Here is a 20,321-nt window from a genome sequence, read left to right as displayed (position 1 = left end):
GAGTTAAACAGTTTCTTTATTACGATCATCGATCACACTTGGTTGACGACAGTGAGGCAGGGGGATTTGAGTATGCATAAAAAATATGCTCTCATCGCTTCGGTTCACTTCGTAATACATCCCCTGTTTCACAATCCTCATGTAAAACTTGTTATAATTCTATTCCAATTACTTGTCATTGCAATTTTCTTTTTTCTCGCTTTTTTTTTTCTTTCTTTCTTAGAAATGAGGAGAATAATTATGGTTGTAGAGAAACAGAGTAATATTTCACCCTGCGGTATAATCATCCCTTTTCGCTTGAACATAGTTGGAAGTTTATCCGTTGCAGGTAGAATGTTTCTATGCATCAGCACTTTTCATTCGTTCGGCCTTCCGTTCTCTTGTTAATTCCAGTTGTGTGTAATGCAACGAACGAAAGACATTGACTGTTTCTGAATTTATGGTTGTGGTGGTTAAAGAAAAAAATTATTTTATTCTCGGAAAGAAATATTCGTAAGTACTGTGTGAAATTAAATTGCCTGAATTGTTCTTTATTATAGATGGTTGAAATTTTTGAACCAAAAAGGAAACTTTTTTCTTTGATAATGAGTTGTTTTGCTCAAGATTTCTTTTTTTTTACACTTAAATTGTTATACTTTATTTGCACGCCTCCGATCTTTCTTTTTCTTGATATTTTATTTTTACTATCTAGTCACACCAGACATATTTTTTTCACGTATCACTTGCTTTGTATGAATTTTAATTATTTCTCAATTTTTCTTTCCTTTCTTTATATAACGTTAATGTTTTTTATTAATTATATTTTCTATCCAGACGTTAATTTCGTTATTTATCGACATAGAAATGTTTTTGTTCATACTTTATTCGGAATATCATTTGTTTCTATTTTTTTTTCATTTTTATAACGAAATATTATGTTTTGTTGATTTCTTTTATTTATTAGTTTATTCAATTTTAATTTTATGTAAAATATTATGAGGGCATTTATACATTTCGATGTTCAAATAATTAAAATATACTAATACTTTATAAGTTCTGCAAGCAATGAATGCAGCACTTATGATTGTTACAAACACTTAGGCGAATGAGATCGTCCAATAATTAATCCTGAATATTGTCTATTTAAATACAATTAATATCTCTATAATGGTTTTAGACAAATAGCTAACAATAAAAGCATACAATTGTAGTATCAAGATAAATATAGACGATATTTACATAATATCTGTCGTTGATTGGGAAGTTAATTCGGTTTTCTTGAAAGTAAAAAAAAAAATCGAGCATATTTGTTAATTTTATTTTTTTTCTCACACCTATAAGTTATTAAAAAACAATAAGAAGTGACGAAAGCAAATGTCACTCATATATCTTTTTAACTTTGAAAAAATGGGTTAGTTATGCTTGGGCATCCGTATAAATAATAATAATTTTGCTTTGAATAGATATATATGGACGCTATATTCTTATGTAAATTCTTTTTAAAATTACATAGCAAGGTTTGTATTTTTTTCTATTTCTCTAATAAATTTTTTTTTTTTACTACTTTTATAATTTTTAATTTATCACATGTATGTACAGAAATCAATAAAAATTGAAAATAATTGGATACGTATTTAAAAAAATAAGAAAACTGATGTATATGACAATGTTTTCTTATATTTTATAATAATTTTGTTGATGAAGAAAAAAACTCAGACTTTCGATCGATCGTTTTGAAATTGTATTTATATATTCATTATTGATAATACAAATCGACGATGTATAATTAAATCGTTTGCAAAACATTATTTAAAAAATTCAGCACGAGACGAATAGTGGTACTCAACAATTGCTGCATGATTTTGGAATTGAAGTAGTCTTCCAAAGTTTTCTGCAATCTAAAATATTATATTTCAGATATGAAATGTAATATTACGATAGACATTCTTACTATTGTTTCTTATTTCGTAATTGAAGACAAATAGAAAGAAAATGAATACAATGTTGTGATGAAGGAATTATTTTTTTTCTATTTTTGATACATTTTGCAACATGGAGATGTTTGGAATTAATAACTACATAATCGAGTAATAAATAAAAAATAATGAATATGTATCGAAGTAACAAATAAAACATAATGAGTAAATAGTTAAATAGGAAATAAAAAATAACAAATAACAAAATTGTAAATAAATAACAAAAGAAATAAATTATTGAACGTAAAAGCAAGAGTTTATTAACCAAATGACAAGCAATAGCTTTTTGACAAAATCATCTTCTAATAATGTTTTACAAAAGCTATATATATATATAAATCAATGATATTCTTGATTTCTGTGAATAATTTATGCAATGCTTTTCTTTTTTTTGTTTAACTTAGTGATTGTTACTTTCGTAAATGTCATCGTATAGTTCAATATTCTCTGCTAAATTCGATATGATGGCGTCCATAGTTTGTGGAGCCAAAAGCAAATGTTAGAGAACAATGAATCATAACAAAGAGTAAGAAGATTGTGAAGAAGAAGAGAAATAACGAAAGGTAGTTTTTCATTGGACAAATTTCCATGCATTTTAAGAATCTTGGGCTCCAAAGGAATGATCTCCACACGATGGTAATTCCAAGTTTCTATAAGAAAAAAATCCAATTCGTGTTAAATTAATTGTTTCGAATAATTATATTAATTAATTAATACAAATAATTCTTTAGTGACTTGATCAGAAGTCAAACAACATAGACAGACTGCTATAATTGCAGACATAAAAAGAAAAAAGAAACAAATGTATTTCCATAGTATTGTTTGTTAAATATAAGAATGTAAAGAATAATAAACTAATAATATCTGTACGCTTATAAAAGAGATTCTACAAAAATCATTTCCAATTGAAATTAAATTGGAAAACTTTGATTGATGAAAAATAATTAGGCTGTAGGATATCCATGGCACTAATCAGAGTTGTATATAAGATCATTGTATATTAGACACGAGACTTGTTTCATGATGAAGGAAAAAAATGAAAGAAAAAAGGAACAAAGAGCAAACCGTGCTCTTTATTTTAGTTCTATGCTATCCCTTCGCATTTTATTCTTTCGAAGGTTTTCAAGAAACTGATGGCAAAACATTCGAGTGTCTTCTTTGGTAAATTACGTTTCAATAGTTGGTATGCCGATGCAGTTGCTGATTGAATAGTTAATCTGAAATGTACAGAAAAAATACTGAGAAACAATTTCAACTTGAACCCCTTTCTAACAACGAGTTCAACCGTTTCGTTGTTACCTTCATCAATTACAGATGGTTGATGATAATGAAATGAGAGGGATTAAAGTATGCATAAAAAATATGCTCTCATTACTTCGGATCACCTTATAAGATATTCCCTGTTTCACAACCTTCATGGAAAACTTGTTATAACTCAAGTTTAATTACCTGTCATTAAAATTTTTTCTTTTCTTCTTTTCTCTGTTCCTTTTTTTCTAGGAACGAGATAGGACGTTGTCGTAAAAAAAAAGAGTTATATCTCACCTAGGATATAATCATCCTTCTTCTTTCGGACATAGTTGGAAGTTTATTTATTAGTTTTCTAGAGATGTAAAAATGTTTTCACCTTCCACGTTTCCTTTTTCTTCTTATTTCCAGTTCTGCGAAAGTCAGTAATGCTAATGATTTAAAACAAAAACATTCTTTTTTAAGAAAGTAAGTATTTATAATTACTCGGAGCAATTAAATATCTGTACTGCTTTGTTATAATAGAGGATTATATAACTTTAAAAAAACTTTATATAACTCTTAAAACTTTTTATAATTTTATTATATATAACTCGAAATTATATAACTCTAAAAACTTTGTTATTATAGAGGATTTCATGTTAAGTGAGTGACGAGTATAGTATTTAAGGATGTAAATAACTACTTGATAGAAAAGAAATTTTTTTTTTTTAGTTATCAGTTTTCGTACACGAGATTTCTTTTTCCTCATTTCTTAATTGCTACTCTCCATTGGCACATCATTAAACTTTTTTTCCTTGAAATTTTATTTTCATTATTTTCTTGCAATAAATAGTTTTTCTCTTATGCTTCACTTGCTTTTTATAAGTTTTGAGTTTTTTTTTTAAACCTTTCAATCTCTTTTTTTTCATTCCTTTGCATATCATTGATGGTTTTTATGTATTATATTTTTTACACAGACTTTAAAATCCTCATTTAGCAGCATGGAAATATTTTTACTTATAGTTTTTTCTGAATAATATTTGTTTTCACTTTTCTTTCATTTTTGTAACGAAATATTAAATTTCGTTTATGATTTTCATTTATTAGTTTACTCAGTTTTAATTTCATGTAAAATATTATGCGATCGTTCGTACATTTCGATATTTAAATAATTAAAAACTATTAAATGTTTATAAATTTTACGGATAGTGAATGGAAAAGCAATGTGAAGTCGACGGTCAAATAATTAATCCTGAATATTAACCACTCAAATATAATTAATATTTCTATAATAATTTTAAACAGATAGCTCGCAATAAACGCATACAATTGTAGTATGTAGATAAATATAGACAAAATTTATATAATATCTGTAATTGATTAAAAAGTTCGATTGATTTTCATGTAAGCAAAAAAAAGTGAAAATTTTTCTCAATAACAATTTGGTTGTTCCGTGTATACGTAATTTATTGAAAAGCAATAATAACGGAATAAAATATAAGCTAAGATACGTTTTCAACTTCTTTGTTTGTTCATCCGTATACGAACAATAATAATTTTTCTTTGAATAGGCAAAAGTATCTTTGGCATGCTCTCATCTAATATATTTTTAGAATTACATTGTTACATGGTTACCTATTCATTTCAATTTTTGTAACAAATTTTTTTATTGTTATTATTGTTTTTACTTTAACACATGTACGTATGGAAAACAATAGAAATAGAAATGGTAGACTATATTTTTAAAAAAATGAGACAACTGATTTATACGCCAAATTCCTTTTACATTTGTTATTAATTATTTTCGCGAAGAAGAAAACTGAGAGTTATGTTCTATCATCCTAAAAGTTTATTTATATATTTCATAACGCTAATACAAATCAACGATGTATAGACAAACCGTTTTTCTTCCTACGAAGGAAAATCACTGAAGAAAAAAATAAAAGATTTTGTTACTACGTAATCCATTTCACTTTTGTTCATTTTATACAAATGTTCGCAGTACCGACAAATATCCCATCGAAGTTTTAAGAATCTGCAAATATTAAGAAATAAATAAAAATAATAATAAAATAACAGTAGCACTGTTGCAACAAGAAATATAATTGTAAAATAGAAAAAAATCAATCGAAGTATACTTACGTCTGTGAAGATGGTCAAGGATAAGACAGCAAATTTGCCAGAAGTTAGACATTGCGGTTTTTTCGTTCGTATCATACACATGAGAAAAAATTTTGTGTTCGTTGGTGGTAAGTTATACCACTCGTAATTATAAATGGCATTACCAAAATTGGTACTCTAATGGAATAAAACAAACAAAATTAATCATGTAGTTGATATTTCGATTGTACAAAAAATTATTGATACTTTATTTACTTCCTGAATAAAACATTCGCCGATGAAACAGTAAATAAAAAGAGTTGTTATAACAGAAGAAATGTATACAATGAACAAGATCAACGTTATACTATCATTCATTTCTTTACTCTAAAAGTAAAAAAGAAAAAATACCATCGATTAGATAATTCTATATAAATTAAGGACGTACATGACATTTTCCTGGATATAAAACAAAATTTATTTGTATCCTATATTTTCTCAAGCGGGACAGTTATCAAACATATTTATAAAAATGGCGAATTAATAGTAATAATTTTCTTGTTCATGTTATGGTATCAAATGGAACGAAAGTTCCATCACCATAATTTTTCATTCCCAGTTTCAATCATTTTTAGTTTTACGGCAATTATGTAGCAATAATATGTGAATGCGTATATACAAGTCATTTACAATACATTAACAAGGGATCCGTCAATAAAGTACAGGTAGATGCAACAGCAACTCATTCGATGTATATTTTAGCATTACAGTTCCAAATGAGTATTCTATACATTATAACTATACTTGATGCAGTGTTATGGCGTAGTTTGCAGTAAGCAAATACTAGAGGTTGATTAAGGCATTTTTGACTATAAATACGAAGCTGTACGGAAAAATGTTTTGGAGTAATTAAAGAAAGTCAATGGAAATCAAAGTAAGGATATTTTGTTATTACATCAACCTTGCAGATTTATGAAAAATACAATTAATCACGTATCGTCTGGATTTTGTCTCGATAAACTATCAACAACGGATCCAAGACGACAAAAATTACATTGAACATCGCTACTTGTCTTTTTAATCAAGGAATGTCATCAATCTTCAAAATAATGCAATCATTGAGTATGTAAATTGATCTGCTGGTCCATTCGTTTGCGAAAGGAGATGATTCTCGTATAATTATGGCCGAATATGACTCGCAAATTGCTTATTTCATGCTTATTTCATAAACACTAACATTAATACACATTACATTTCTTCGAACGATTGAAGATTCATTATGTGGTCTGGAGTCAATTATTCAAATCGAGTGTACAAAAATTATTGTTGTCTTTTTGTAACATAGAGATTCAAATGCGTTTTATTTGTAACAATAATCACAAAAATCATGAAATCTTTATCGAAAATTTCTTCGGGACTACTGAACCGAAAGATTTCATATTCTTTGACCATTATTTGCATTAAATTTAAGATTTATTGTCGAAGATTTTATTTTTTCTGCCAAGTGTATCCTCTCTTTTGTACAAAATCAAAAGTGCGATCTTTTTCGACAATAAGTCAAAAATCAGAAGAGAAATGTAAATGTCTGCCATTATGGAAAAAAATATAATTTATAAATTTGAATCAAGCAGTATTCGTTTTATTTCTATGTTTCAATAATAAATCATCTCCTTTTTACTTTAGTAGGTCCTTGTAGAAAATATCTAACTAGAAAATATATAACTCAAAGAATATATTAACGTGTACGTCTATTTCTCCGCCATTTTTTATTACTTTTGAGGAAAAAATTATCACTTTTATTTTTGATATAATTCTTATCATGCAAAGAAATGTTTATTTTAATAAATTACGTAAATTCTTCAAAAATTAATTAAAAGTAAAGGGAATAGCAAAAATATGTTTGTTTTTGTTGGCTATTGAGTTATGTACATCCTTAAATAGAAAATGAAAAGGAAAATATATTATTTGTTCGTATTTATACCGTCACTAAGTAGTAACCAGAAATACAGATATGCATGGTAGTACCCATCAGTTGCTGCATAATCGAGAAATTAAAGGTATTTTCCAATTCTTCCGTCAATCTGAAATATTATATTTCATATACAAATAAAAAATAAAATATTACAATTGAATTACATCTTATTATTGTTTTCTCATTATCGAAAAATAAAATGAAATAAGATCAATACAAAGTTATATAAAAGAATATATTATTTCTTTTATTTTTGATACAATTTAGAGCATAAAGATAGTTGAAAACAATAAATACGTAATGAAATAATAAATAAAAAATAAGGAATAAATATCAACATAATAATGAATAAGAAATAATGAATAAAGAAATTAGAAATAAATAATAAAAGTACTAAATGACTCAATCAAGAGGCATGTATAAGCAAAAGTTTATTAACCAAATAGGAAGCAATAGAGTTTTGACGAAATCATTTTCTAATAACGTATTATAAAACGCTATAATTTACTTAAATATGTACGTGTTTGTGTGTTTGTAGATAGACTAAAAAAATTGATTAAATTATTTCTAAATGAAATTATTTATCATTGTTCATATATATTGATACGTTTATATATACATATATAAATCAATTGTATTTATATAATTTTATGATGTTTTACCTTATCAGTCGATAATGTCGTAGTACAAGTTCCTTCATACCCTTATGAAAATTTTCACAACTATTTAATACCGTCTCCACCTTATAGGACAATATGGCGTACTGTGCAATTACTTGAATGGATAAATTGACGAACATGCAATCAAATCCTACGTAACCTAATACGACACAAGGTATGAATATTATTTGATAAGCACAGAACAAAGCGTAAATCCAGCCGTCCGTTATATCGATGTATTCTAATGTTCTGTACGGTAACTCATATCCCATCGTAACGTTATACCTTGCTGAAAGGTGGAGAAAGAAAAAGAAGAACAAAGTATTTCTTTAAGAAAAAGAATTAGGAAAAGATACAAAAACAAAAACATTCGATTAGTTGATTAAAAAAAATATTTCGAATATTCATATGGCGTTAATATCCGATAAAATAGTAAACCATATGATTCGTGTAATATTACAATGTTTCCATAAGTGATCGATTAATTTAAAGTCAGATACATAGATACAATATTTTTTCAATTATTTTCTAATCTATTGCGTGTTTGTCAACTTTTCTATTAATTTCGAAATCCTTTTCGATAAACATAAGAACACTATGATGAAAGTAATGAATCGAAATGAAACTGAAAACTACTGACATTTCGAAGATTTTTATTTTTTATGAATTGCTCCATAGATAATAATCCAATGTAATATTGTGCTATGACAAACGCATTCCTTTGAACATTGGTAGCACAAAAATAATTTATATGTTTAAAATATTAAAAATAATTGGTGACTTTTGTATGCTCGTACGTATCTGTATGTGTTGTGTCTTTGCGTGTGAATGCATCAAATAATTCAATAATAAATAAATACAAATATAAATGAATCGAAAGATATTATCGAACTACTTATGGTGGCAAATTTAAAAAGGAATTAATATAAAGTATATAAAATGCAATGTCACATAAAAAAAGATTTACAAATTATAAATTACCAATTTGAAATCCATCGACTACTCGACTCACATAATACAGTACTTCGGCCAATCCCATTGAAAAGGCAATTATTACAATAAAATATAGAGGTAATTTAGTATAATTCAAGAATGTCAATTTCTCCTGTTTAGTTTCATATTTCTCAGTGAGTGCATACTCCTTGATTTCCGTAAATAATTTACCCAATGTTTCTCTCCTTACTCTAGTGATTGTTACTTTTGTAAGTGTCATTGTTAACTCAATATTTTCTGCTAGGTTCATTAAGACATTATCCACCGTTTTTTCAGCTAAAAGCAAATGCGCGAGTGTTAGAGAACAATGAATGAAAAGATATGTGAAGAAGAAGAGAAATAGAGGAAGGTAGTTCTTCAATGGCCAAATTCCCATGCATTTCAAGAAATTTGAACTCCAATTGAAAGATCTCCGAACGTTGGTAATTCCAAGTTCCTATAATAAAATATCCAATTGATTAATTTGCTAGATTGATTTAGATTAATAATTTTATTATGCATCTGAACTCATTGTATCACAGTTAATAAATTTACACACACACACACACTGCTTTATCATCATATTTATGCATTCTTTATTAGATTATAATGGGTGTCCAAATAAAGCGTTACTAATCTTTTATTTGATTAACACGACCTAATTGAGAGAAATAATTCAAATCAAAGGTAAATAATACTAAAAAGGACATATTATCGCATTTTTTATTTTTTATTTATTAATAAATCATGAATTTCATTCAAGTTTAATTTAATATTTTCTAAAAGCGAGACTACATTTTTAATAATTTTATTTTATTATTCTTTAAAAAAATGAGAAGTAAATTTTCTGATATATTATTTTTATTGAATAACAATGTTGACTGTAAGATGCCGATCAAATTTTTTCACTAAATAAAATGGATAAATGCAATAATATGTCCTCAATTGAAATTTAATAACATCTATTAGAACAACTTTTCTCAAAAATATCGCATTTACTAAATAAAAATTTGTTAATGCATTATTATTTGTCCATTAAAAATTGCGCCCCATAATTGTTTACTAAATGAAATATATATTATTATTAAACCACATCGGTTCATATTTTTCACAATATTCACATGCATATATTAATATAAAAATTTATTTCTTTTAAAACTTTTATTTATAAAAGAAAATAAATCTTTATGATCAAAAATTAAACGTCAAAGGCACACAAACTGTGGACTTAAAAGGAAAAAAAAAAAAAAAAAACAAGCGAAACGCCATAAAATTGTTTGGGAAGCAAGAACGAAAAAACTAAAAAAAAAAACTAATAATGTAATAAAAATAAACTAATAATATTTCTACACTTATAAATGAAATTCCATGACGACAGAAATATATACAAGAAATAAGAATTAATTGGCAAATGAAATTTCACAAAAATAATTTCAAATAGAAATAAAAGTGGAATACTCTGATCGATGGAAAATAATTTCCAACCAATACGTAGGATATCCACGTCACTTATTTGAGGCATAAATTGCAATCGATCACTTTATATTAGACACGAGACACGTTTCATGGTTAAAAAAAAGAATAGAAAAAAAAAACCGAACCGTGCATATTCTCTTACTTCTATGCTATCCTTTTCCATTTTATCCCTTCGAAGGTTCGCGATAGACTGACGTGAAAACCATCCATTGTCCTTCCTAGTAAACTCTGTTTGAAAAGTTGCAATACGCAAGTAACGGTAGGTTGAATAGTTAATCTCAAGTCGCTGAGAAAAATATCGAGAAACAACTCGTTCTTAACCCCTTTTAAAAACGAGTTAAACAGTTACTTTATTAGCATCATCGATTACTATAGAACGTCGAAACTATCGTGAGGGAGAATGGAGTATGCATAAAAAATGTGCCCTCAACGTTCGGTTTCACCTGGCAGGATATCCCTCTGTTTCACAACCCTTATGTGAAATTTATTATAACTGCGTCTCAATTAACTGTCATTGAAAATTTTCCTTTTCTTTCTTTTTTTTTTTAGGAAAGAGGGTGCTCATAGTTGTAGAGAAAAAAAGTAACTTCTCACCCTAGGGTATAATCACCCTTCTTCGCTTGGTCATAGTTGGAAGTTCATCCACTTACCGGCGATATTACAATGTTCTACCCACCCCCCACCTTTCGTTCGATTATCCGTTATGTTCTTGCTACCAGTTTACGTAATACGACGAACGAAAGATATTGATTGTGTCTGAATTAATGCTGGTGGTTTAAAGCGAAAGAATTTTTTTTTCATGGAGACAAGTATTCGTAAGTACTTGGAGGAATTAAATGTCTTTACAGTTGTTCCTCGTTATAGACGACTTCGCGTTAGGGGAGTGACGAGTACAGTACTTAAGGACGTATATTACTTCCAAGTAATAAAGGAAACTTTTTTTTTAATTATCAGTTGTGTTACGCAAGATTTCTTTTTCTTTATTTCTAAAAGGTTATTCTTTATTGGCACCTCATAAATCTTTTTTTTTTTTCTTAAATTTTACAATCATTATTTTTTCAAACTAATGATATTTTTTTTTACGTATTACGTTGATTCTATAAGTTTTGATTTTTTCTTTAAATTACACTTTTCTTTTTCTTTTCTTTGTATATCATTAATGATTTTTATTTATTATATTTTATACGCAGATTTTAATTTCCTCATTTATTGCTATGGAAAATTTTTACTTGATTAACATTTGTTTTTACTCTTCCGTTCATTTTCATAAGGAAATATTATGTTTCGTTTATTGTTTTTATTTGTTAGTTTAATCAATTTTACTTTTTATATAAGATATGATATGGTTGTTTGAACATTTCGATGTTGAAATAATAGGAATGTATTAAGATTTTATGAATATTGTGGCTAATGAATGCAGCATTTATCAGTCTTACAAGAAGTTAGATGAACAAGATCGTCCAATAATTTATTTCGAAAATTGACTATTCAAATACAATTAATATTTCTATATTAATTTTGAACTGTTAACTCGCAATAAATACACGCAATTGCATCGCCGACATAAATATAGACGATATATAATAATGTCTGTGATTAATGAAAAATTCATTCAGTTTTCATGAAAGTAATAAAAAATAAAAGGTTTTGGTCAATACTAATTTTATTGTCGCATGTATACGTAATTTATAAAAAACAATAATAACAAATAGAAACTAGATTGGGCTCATATGGGTTTTAAATTTTGAAGAAATTGATTACTTACGTTTGAGCATCCGTATTAATAGTAAAAATAATGTTTCTTGGAACAGAAGCACAAGCTCTTATGTAACATCTCTCTCCTATGCATATCTCATGCTCTTACGCAACATACTTTTTGGAATTTTATAGCTACATTTCTATTTATTTCAATTTTTTTAGAAAATTCTTTTTTTATTATTAGTATCAATTTCACTTTATCACATCTATATATGAAAACCAATAAAGTCGGAAATACTTGGTCATATTTTTGAAAGAATGAGACAACTGGTATATTTTCGAAAGTTCTCTTACATTTAATATTAATTACATTAACGGAAAAAGAAACTTACAAACTTTGAGTAATCCTTCTATAATTTTATTTATATATTTCATGACGTTAGTACAAGTCAACGATGTATAGTCTTCCTACATAGGAAGATGACTTAAGAAAAAAATAAAGAATTTATTAATACGTAATCTATTTCCATTTTGTCCTATTCACAAAAATGTTCGCAATACAGATAAATATCCCATAGAAGTTTTGAGAATCTGCAAATATTAAAAAATAAATAAAAATAATAATAAAATAATAATTCTATTGTCTGAAGAAGGCATAGAATTTAAAAATAGAGTAAATTACTCGATGTATACTTACATCCGTGAAAATGGACAATGACAAGACAGCAAATTTGCCAGATGTTAAGAATTGCGGCTTCTTCGTTCGTATCATACAAATAAGAAAGAATTTCCAGTGTGTTTCTGGTAAATTATACCAGTCGTAATTATAGATGGCATTACCAAGATTTGTACTCTGATTGAATAAGATGAATGACGTTAATAAGATAATTGATATTTTAATTGTACAAAAAATTATTGACGATTTATTTACTTCCTGAATAAAACATTCCCCGATAAAACAATAAACAAATAGCGTGCTTATCACGGAAGAGACGTATACGACGAATACAAGGAACACAACGAATGATGTTATAAGATCCTGCGTTTCTGTACCCTAAAAAAGAAAAAAATAAAAAGATGGATTATATGTTACCATATAAATTAAGAATATATATTAAATTTTTTAGATAAAAAATAAATCCATGTTGTCTATATTTTTTAAATGTAGATAGTTATGAAGGATATTCGTAAAAAATGGCGAAGTTATAATGATAATAGTAATAATTTTATTGTCTCGTTCAATACTTTCAAATCGAATAACAGTATCATTTCCAGAACATATAATTCCCGTTTTCCATCATTTTTTATTTTATCATAATTCTGAAAGATTAATACATGCATCTGTACATATACAATTTGCCAATAGAAGAGAACTAAGTGATAACAATTGTCCTATACGGAGAATCTAAAACGTGTATAAGAAGATATCTACAATAAAGTAACAAAAAAATCCGTCAATAATGTAGAAGTAGATTCAAGGATAACTCATTCAAAAAATATTTCATCATTACATTGTCACAAATGGGCGTCCTATATATCATTAATGTTTATACGATCCAGGATTATGGAATAGTTGGCAACAAGCAAATACTAAAGATTAACTAAGACACTTATGAGCATGAATATGAACCTTTAATTAAGAATGTTTTGAAGTAATTAAAGAAAACCAATGGGTATCAAAATAAGGATACTGTGTTACTATGTCACCTTTGCGGATTTACGGGAAATATGAATGTAAGTTTTAATCACTTTGCGAGATTTTGGCATGTTAAACTATCAACAGCGAAACTATGGTGATATAAATCCTAATAAACACCGCTATTTTTCTTTTTTATCAAGGAATATCATCAATCTTCAAAATAATGCAATCCGTGGGTATGGAAATTGATCCGCTCGTTCATCAATTTGCCACGCAAGAAGATGATCCTTGCACAACTATGGCCAAACTTAACCCGCAATGGTCTGGAAAAGAGGCTTGCTTATTTTATAAACACGAACATTAATATCAAATTAATTTTATTTCGACGATCGAATATTCATGACATGGTCCTGGAATCGATAATTCATTAGGAATATTTTCGATAATTCATTAGAAATAATTATTGTCAGTTTGTAAGTGCAACAAGTAACTTCAGATATACTTTTTTTTCTAAGAGTAACTTCAAAAAATTTCTCGGGAACTATCGAATCGAAAAATTAAAAGTTTTCCGATAATTATTTGTATTAAATTTAAAACTTCTTGTTGACTCGATTTAATCTGCGATGAGCTTCCTTTTTTTTTGAAAAAAATGTACAATAGCATTTTCGAGAAGAAAGTAGAAGATAAATATAAATATGCGCCATTTTGTAGAAAAATATTTAATAAATTCGGCTGGACGCATGATGGTTTTGCGCTTGTATATTTTAAGAAAAATTCATTTCTATTTACATCAGTAAATTATCGTAGAAATGATGGCAAGTTACGAATTATTACCTGTATTAATAATCATTTCAATTTCTCCGCCATTTTTTATTACATTTGCAAAAAAGAATTAACAATTTTATTTTTAAAGTATTTATCACGAAAAGGAATGTTTATTTTAATAAATTAGGTAGATTAGTCCACAATAAATGAGTAAATAAATGAAAACATTAGCTTTTTGGGTACTGTATTATGTACTTGCTTAAAAAAAGAAAAAGGAAAAATAATTTTGTTCGCTTATATTTGTACCGTCAGTACGTAGTAACCAGAAATACAGATATGCATGCTGGAACCCATCAGTTGCTGCATAATCGGGAAATTAAAGTTATTTTCTAATTCTTCCGTTAATCTGAAATGTTATATTGTAGTATAAATAAGGAATGAAATATTACGATTGAGTTCATCATCATTGTTTGTTTTTTCATTAATAAAAAAATTAAAATAGAAATGGAACCATTACAATATTATATAAAAAGAAATATATTTTTTTTTTATTTTAAATATATTCTACACCATGAAGAATATAATAAATACGTAATCAAATAAAAAACAAAAAATTATTAATAATTGCAAAAAAAATACATAAAATACGATTGAATAAATAAGTAGGAAGAAAATAGAAAATAATGAATAAGGAAATAGTAAAAAATAACGAAAAAACCGGATGGTTAGATCAAGAGACAGGTAAAAACAATAGTTTATTAAACAAATAACCAACTATAGCCTTTCCATAAAATCATTTTCTAATAATGTATAATATTACTAGATGCAAAAATTTACATCCATATATACGTGTGTGTTTTTAATAAACAAAAGAAATTAATTAATGAATATTTAAATAAAATAATGTATTATATATACACTTCATTTATTTGTATACAATTTTATCATTTTACCTGATCAATCGATAATGTCGTAATATAAGTTCCTTCATACCCTCACTATAATTTTCAGAACTATTTAATACTGCTTTCACCTTATAGGACAATATGGCGAACTGTGCAATTACTTGAATGGACAAATTGACGAACATGCAATCGAATCCTACGTAACCTAATACGATACAAGGTACGAATATTATTTGGTAAGCACAAATCAAAGCATATATCTTCATGTCACTTAAATCGACGATTTCTAATGTCCTGTAGGGCAACTGATAACCCATGGAATTGTTTTGCTTTCCTGAAAAGTAGAAAAAGAGGTATAGAAACAAAATATTTTTCTAAAAAAAGGAATTATGAAAATAAAAGACATAAGAATGAAAACATTCAAGTAGCGAATTAAAATATATATTCCAAATATTCATATCCAAAATATGCCCGAAACAATAGTAAATCATATTACTCATAGAATATTACAGGTTATCCATAGATGGTCTATTACTTTAAAAATAGACATATACTTGAATACAATATTTTTTTTTTAATTATTTTCTAATGAATTGCGTGTTTGCCATCTCTTCTGTAAATTTTCAAGTCCTGTTTCATAAAAGTGTGCACGCTGTGATGAAAAATATGATTCGAGGTAAATCTGAAAACTACTGACATTTCGAGACATTTTATTTCTTATGAAATATCCCATAGATCTAAACAAATAGTAATCCAATGACGTAATATGGAATGAAGACGGTGAATTCGGTAAAATTTCCTAGCAAAGTTGGTTATTATTATCTTTGGTTATTCTTGGTCCACGGACTCCATCATTAGTATGTAGCGGTATGACATGTTTACTGTTGACCAGTGCCATCAATTTTTTCAACAATGTGTTCTGTAACCGTTCCAATTGTGGACAATAATTATCAACAGCAATTGGTTATGGCAACTCAAAATGTATTATGCCGGTGCGTTACCATTAAATGCACGATAGCACCTTTATCAACTTCAGATCATGCTTAAATGTGAGTACAGTTGGTTGGTTCGAAGAAAGTCATTGATTGATGTCATTTAAAGTTGCTGTATAGAAAACATTTCTTATCGACAAAAACGATTATGCTAAGAAATGGATCGCTTCGTTGCCCGGTCAATTACGGTGTGCAAATTCATCCTCGTTTATTTTCTTTCGTATTCGACAATTGATTTGAAATAAAAATACCTTGACCAGTTACTTTTTCGATTTCATGAAGGTGTTTTTGCACTGTCGACTAAGTTACCTCAAATGCTTCAGTTGTTCTTGAATCCAATTGAAGCGGTTATTTTAAAACATTATTATCAAATTCCACAGGTCCACTTTGATCATCTTCGTATGAAGTGAAAATGATCTCTAATCGAATCGTCTGAACCGACGTTGGAACTTATTGATCTTCGAAACTTAGCCGTATCACTAATTTTTTGTTACTTTAATTTCTAATAGTTGCGTTAAATCCCGATAGAAAATGTAGCAACGTGCAATGACTTATGTATTCTTTTGAGAATTAGTAGCACGAAATTAATATACTTATTAAAAATAACTGGCGACTATTACATGCTCGTGCGTGTATATATGAGTATGTGTCTGTGTGTGTGTGTGAATACATCTAGTAATTCAAGAATAAATAAATAAGTAAACGAATTAAAAAATATCTTCGGACTACACATGGTGGCAAATCTATAAAGGAATTAATATGAAATAAATAAAATATAATGCCATATATAGAAAGAAAAACGAAGAGTATAAATTACCACATTCAATTCCTTCCATAAGTCGATTCGTATAATACAATACTTCTTCCAGCGACATTGAACAACCGATCATAGCAATAAAAAATGGGGGTAATTTAGTATAATTCAAGAATGTCAATTTCTCCTCTGTAGTTTCATATTTTTCGGTGAGTGCATACTCTTCAATTTCCACGAATAATTTACGCAATGCTTCTCTGTTTATTCTAGTGATTGTTATTTTCGTAAGTGTCATCGTTAAAAGAATATTTTCTGCTATGTTGGATACCACGTTGTCCATAGTTTTTGGAGCCGAAATCAATTGTGCTAATGTTAGAGTACAATGAATACAAAGATATGAAAAGAAGAATAGAAATATCGGAAAGTAGTTCTTCAATGGCCAAACTCCCATGCATCTTAAGAGCCTTGAGCTCCAAAGGAATGATTTCTGGACGTTGGCAATTCCTTCTTCCTATAATTGAAACATTCAATTTATTAATTTGTTACACTGTTTTTTAGATCAGTTATTTTATTATAGATAATATATATATATATATATATATATATATATATATAGATATTGATATATTAATATGATTTATGTGTATATAACTATAAGTATTATATATATATACATATTTATATGAATGCGAAATTTATGGTAATTTCAACGTGATCGTATCTTATCTCAATTTTTCTATTATAATTATATCATTAATAAAAAAAGAATATATATGTATGTGTGTGTATATGTATATTCTCTTACAAAATATATTTAAATAAACATGTATTGAATTAGAAGTATATGATTAATGTTCTTATTGCTGTTAAATATTTAAACATTAGAATTATTTTAATATTCAAGATTTATTTTAAAATTTTCAATATTTGATAATAATATTTAAATTATATGAAAAATAATTATACACATTAATAGTATTCATATATATATGTTTATGCATTCCTTATTACATTATAATGGGTGCCCAAATATAGCGTTACTAATTTTTTATTTCATTAACCCAACGTAAATGTAATAAATTATTCAAATAGACGTTATTCTATAATATAGAGGACAAATTGCATTCTTTGTTTTCCATTTCTTAAAAGATGTTAAAGTCTATTCAGTCTTAATTTAATTTTTTCTAAATACAAAACTACATTATTCGTAATTCACTATAAAAAAAAAGAAGATAAAACAAGTAAATTATCTATAAAACATATTTCTTATCGAACAACGAAGTTGAACGTGAGATGCCATTAAATCTTTCCGCTAAATAGCAACAATAAATAATAATAAGTAATATATCCCCTATTCGGATGAGATAACATTAGTTAAAACAACTTTTATCGAAAACCCCACGTTTTCGAAATAATGATTTTAAATGACTTTGTCTTGAATATCCAATATATTGTCCGTTAAAAATTTCACCTGCCGTTTGTCCATCGAATGAAGTGAATATAATTATTAAACCTCATCGGTTCATGTTTTTCACAACATTCACCAACGTATATTAATATAAATATTTATTTCTTTTAAAACTTTATTCGTAAAATCAAATAATTCTTTATTATCAACACTCAAATGTCAAAGGCAGGCACTTTGGCTCTATAATTGTGGACTTAAACAGAAAGAAAAAAAAAACAAGTGGAATATCGTCTGAGAATATATTGCTATAAAATTGTTTGAGAAGCAAGAGAACGAAAATACTAAAAAAAAAAAGAGCTAATAATACTTGTACACTTATTAATGAAATTCCATCACGACAAATATATATAAGAAATAAAAATTAATTGGCAAATGAAATTTCACAAAAATAATTTCGAATATAAATAAATGATCGATGGGAAATAATTTCCAATTAATACGTAGGATATCCACGTCACTTATTAGCGTCATAAGTACGATCACTTTATGAGATACGAAACTAGTTCTATAGTTAGAAAAAAAAAGAGAAAAAATTATAAAACCGTGCTCTTTCTTACTTCTATGCTATCCTTTTCCATTTTATCCCTTCGAAGGTTTGTGATAGACTGACGGGAAAACTGTCAAGCGTGCTCCCTGGTAAACTCCGTTTGAAAAGTAGCAATATGCGTGTAAGAGTTGCTTGAATAATTAAACTGAAGTCGACAAAAATAAAATTGAAGAACAACTCGTTCGCAACTCCTTCTAATAACGAGAAAAATAGTAATATCTCACATAGGGTATACTTACCTTTCTTCGCTCGGACATAGTTCGAAGTTATCCGTTTACTGGTAATATTAAATGTTTTCATTCCTACCACCTTTCGTTCGATCATCCTTTCGTTCTGTTATTGCTTTCTGTTTACGTGACACGACGAATGAAAGATATTCATAGTGCCTGAATTAATGCTAGTGGTTTAAAGCGAAAGAATTTTTTTTCATACAAACATTCGTAAGTACACGGAGGAATTAAATGTCTTTACCGTTGTTCTTCGTTATAGAGGACTTCGTATTAGGGGAGTGACAAGTACAGCACTTAAGGACGTATATTACTTCTGAACAATAATGGAAACTTTTTTTTTTAATTATCAGTTGTTTTATGCAAGATTTCTTTTTCTTTATTTCTAAAAGGTTAGTCTTTATTGACACCTCATAAATCTTTTTTTTTTCCTTAAATTTTATCATTATTTTTTCATGGTATTTATATATATTTTTATATATTACTTTGATTCTATAAACTTTAACTTTTTTTTAAATTACAGTTTTCTTTTTTTTCTTTGTATATCATTAATAGTTTTTGCATTAATGATAAATGCACACAATTGCATCGTCTACATAAATAGAGACGATAATTAATAATGTTTGTGATTGGTGAAAAATTCATCCGGTTTTCATGAAAGTAATAAAAAATAAAAGGTTTTTGTTAATACTAATTTTATTGTCGCATATATACGTAATTTATTAAAAAACAATAATAACAAAAAAATCAGATTGGGCTCATATGGGTTTTATCTTTTGAAAAAATTGATTACTTACGTTTCAGCATCCATATTACTAGTAATAATAATTTTTCTTTGAATAGATACACATGCGTGTTATGCTCTTATGCAACATACTTTTTGAGATTATATAGCTATATTTGTATTTATTTCAATTTTTTTTTTAAATTCTTCTTTTAATATTAATATCAATATCACTTTG

The 20,321-nt window shown here is 27.2% G+C and overlaps 1 protein-coding gene across 2 annotated transcripts in view; it reads right to left on the bottom strand.

Annotated features, from left to right (window-relative positions):
- Positions 1–5,025: 5,025 nt before the first annotated feature.
- LOC122637293 (odorant receptor 13a-like) overlaps positions 5,026–20,321 on the bottom strand; it is a 52,375-nt gene continuing 37,079 nt past the window's right edge. Inside the window, exons 1-7 of one of the 2 annotated variants that reach the window (XM_043829305.1) lie at positions 10,507–10,544; positions 8,898–9,345; positions 7,920–8,205; positions 7,267–7,366; positions 5,562–5,672; positions 5,328–5,483; positions 5,026–5,220 (exon numbers count right to left, since the gene is read on the bottom strand). In XM_043829305.1, the coding sequence (XP_043685240.1) occupies positions 5,170–5,220; positions 5,328–5,483; positions 5,562–5,672; positions 7,267–7,366; positions 7,920–8,205; positions 8,898–9,345; positions 10,507–10,527 (1,173 nt within the window). In that variant the 5' untranslated portion in view covers positions 10,528–10,544 and the 3' untranslated portion in view covers positions 5,026–5,169. Of the gene's footprint in view, positions 5,221–5,327; positions 5,484–5,561; positions 5,673–7,266; positions 7,367–7,919; positions 8,206–8,897; positions 9,346–10,506; positions 10,545–20,321 lie in introns of those variants that run through there. The other variant, XM_043829304.1, reaches the window with a different exon arrangement.

Source organism: Vespula pensylvanica, chromosome 25, assembly GCF_014466175.1.
Source record: "Vespula pensylvanica isolate Volc-1 chromosome 25, ASM1446617v1, whole genome shotgun sequence".
NCBI classification, from domain to species: Eukaryota; Metazoa; Arthropoda; class Insecta; order Hymenoptera; family Vespidae; genus Vespula; species Vespula pensylvanica.
This window is presented reverse-complemented; position numbering and strand designations above follow the sequence as displayed.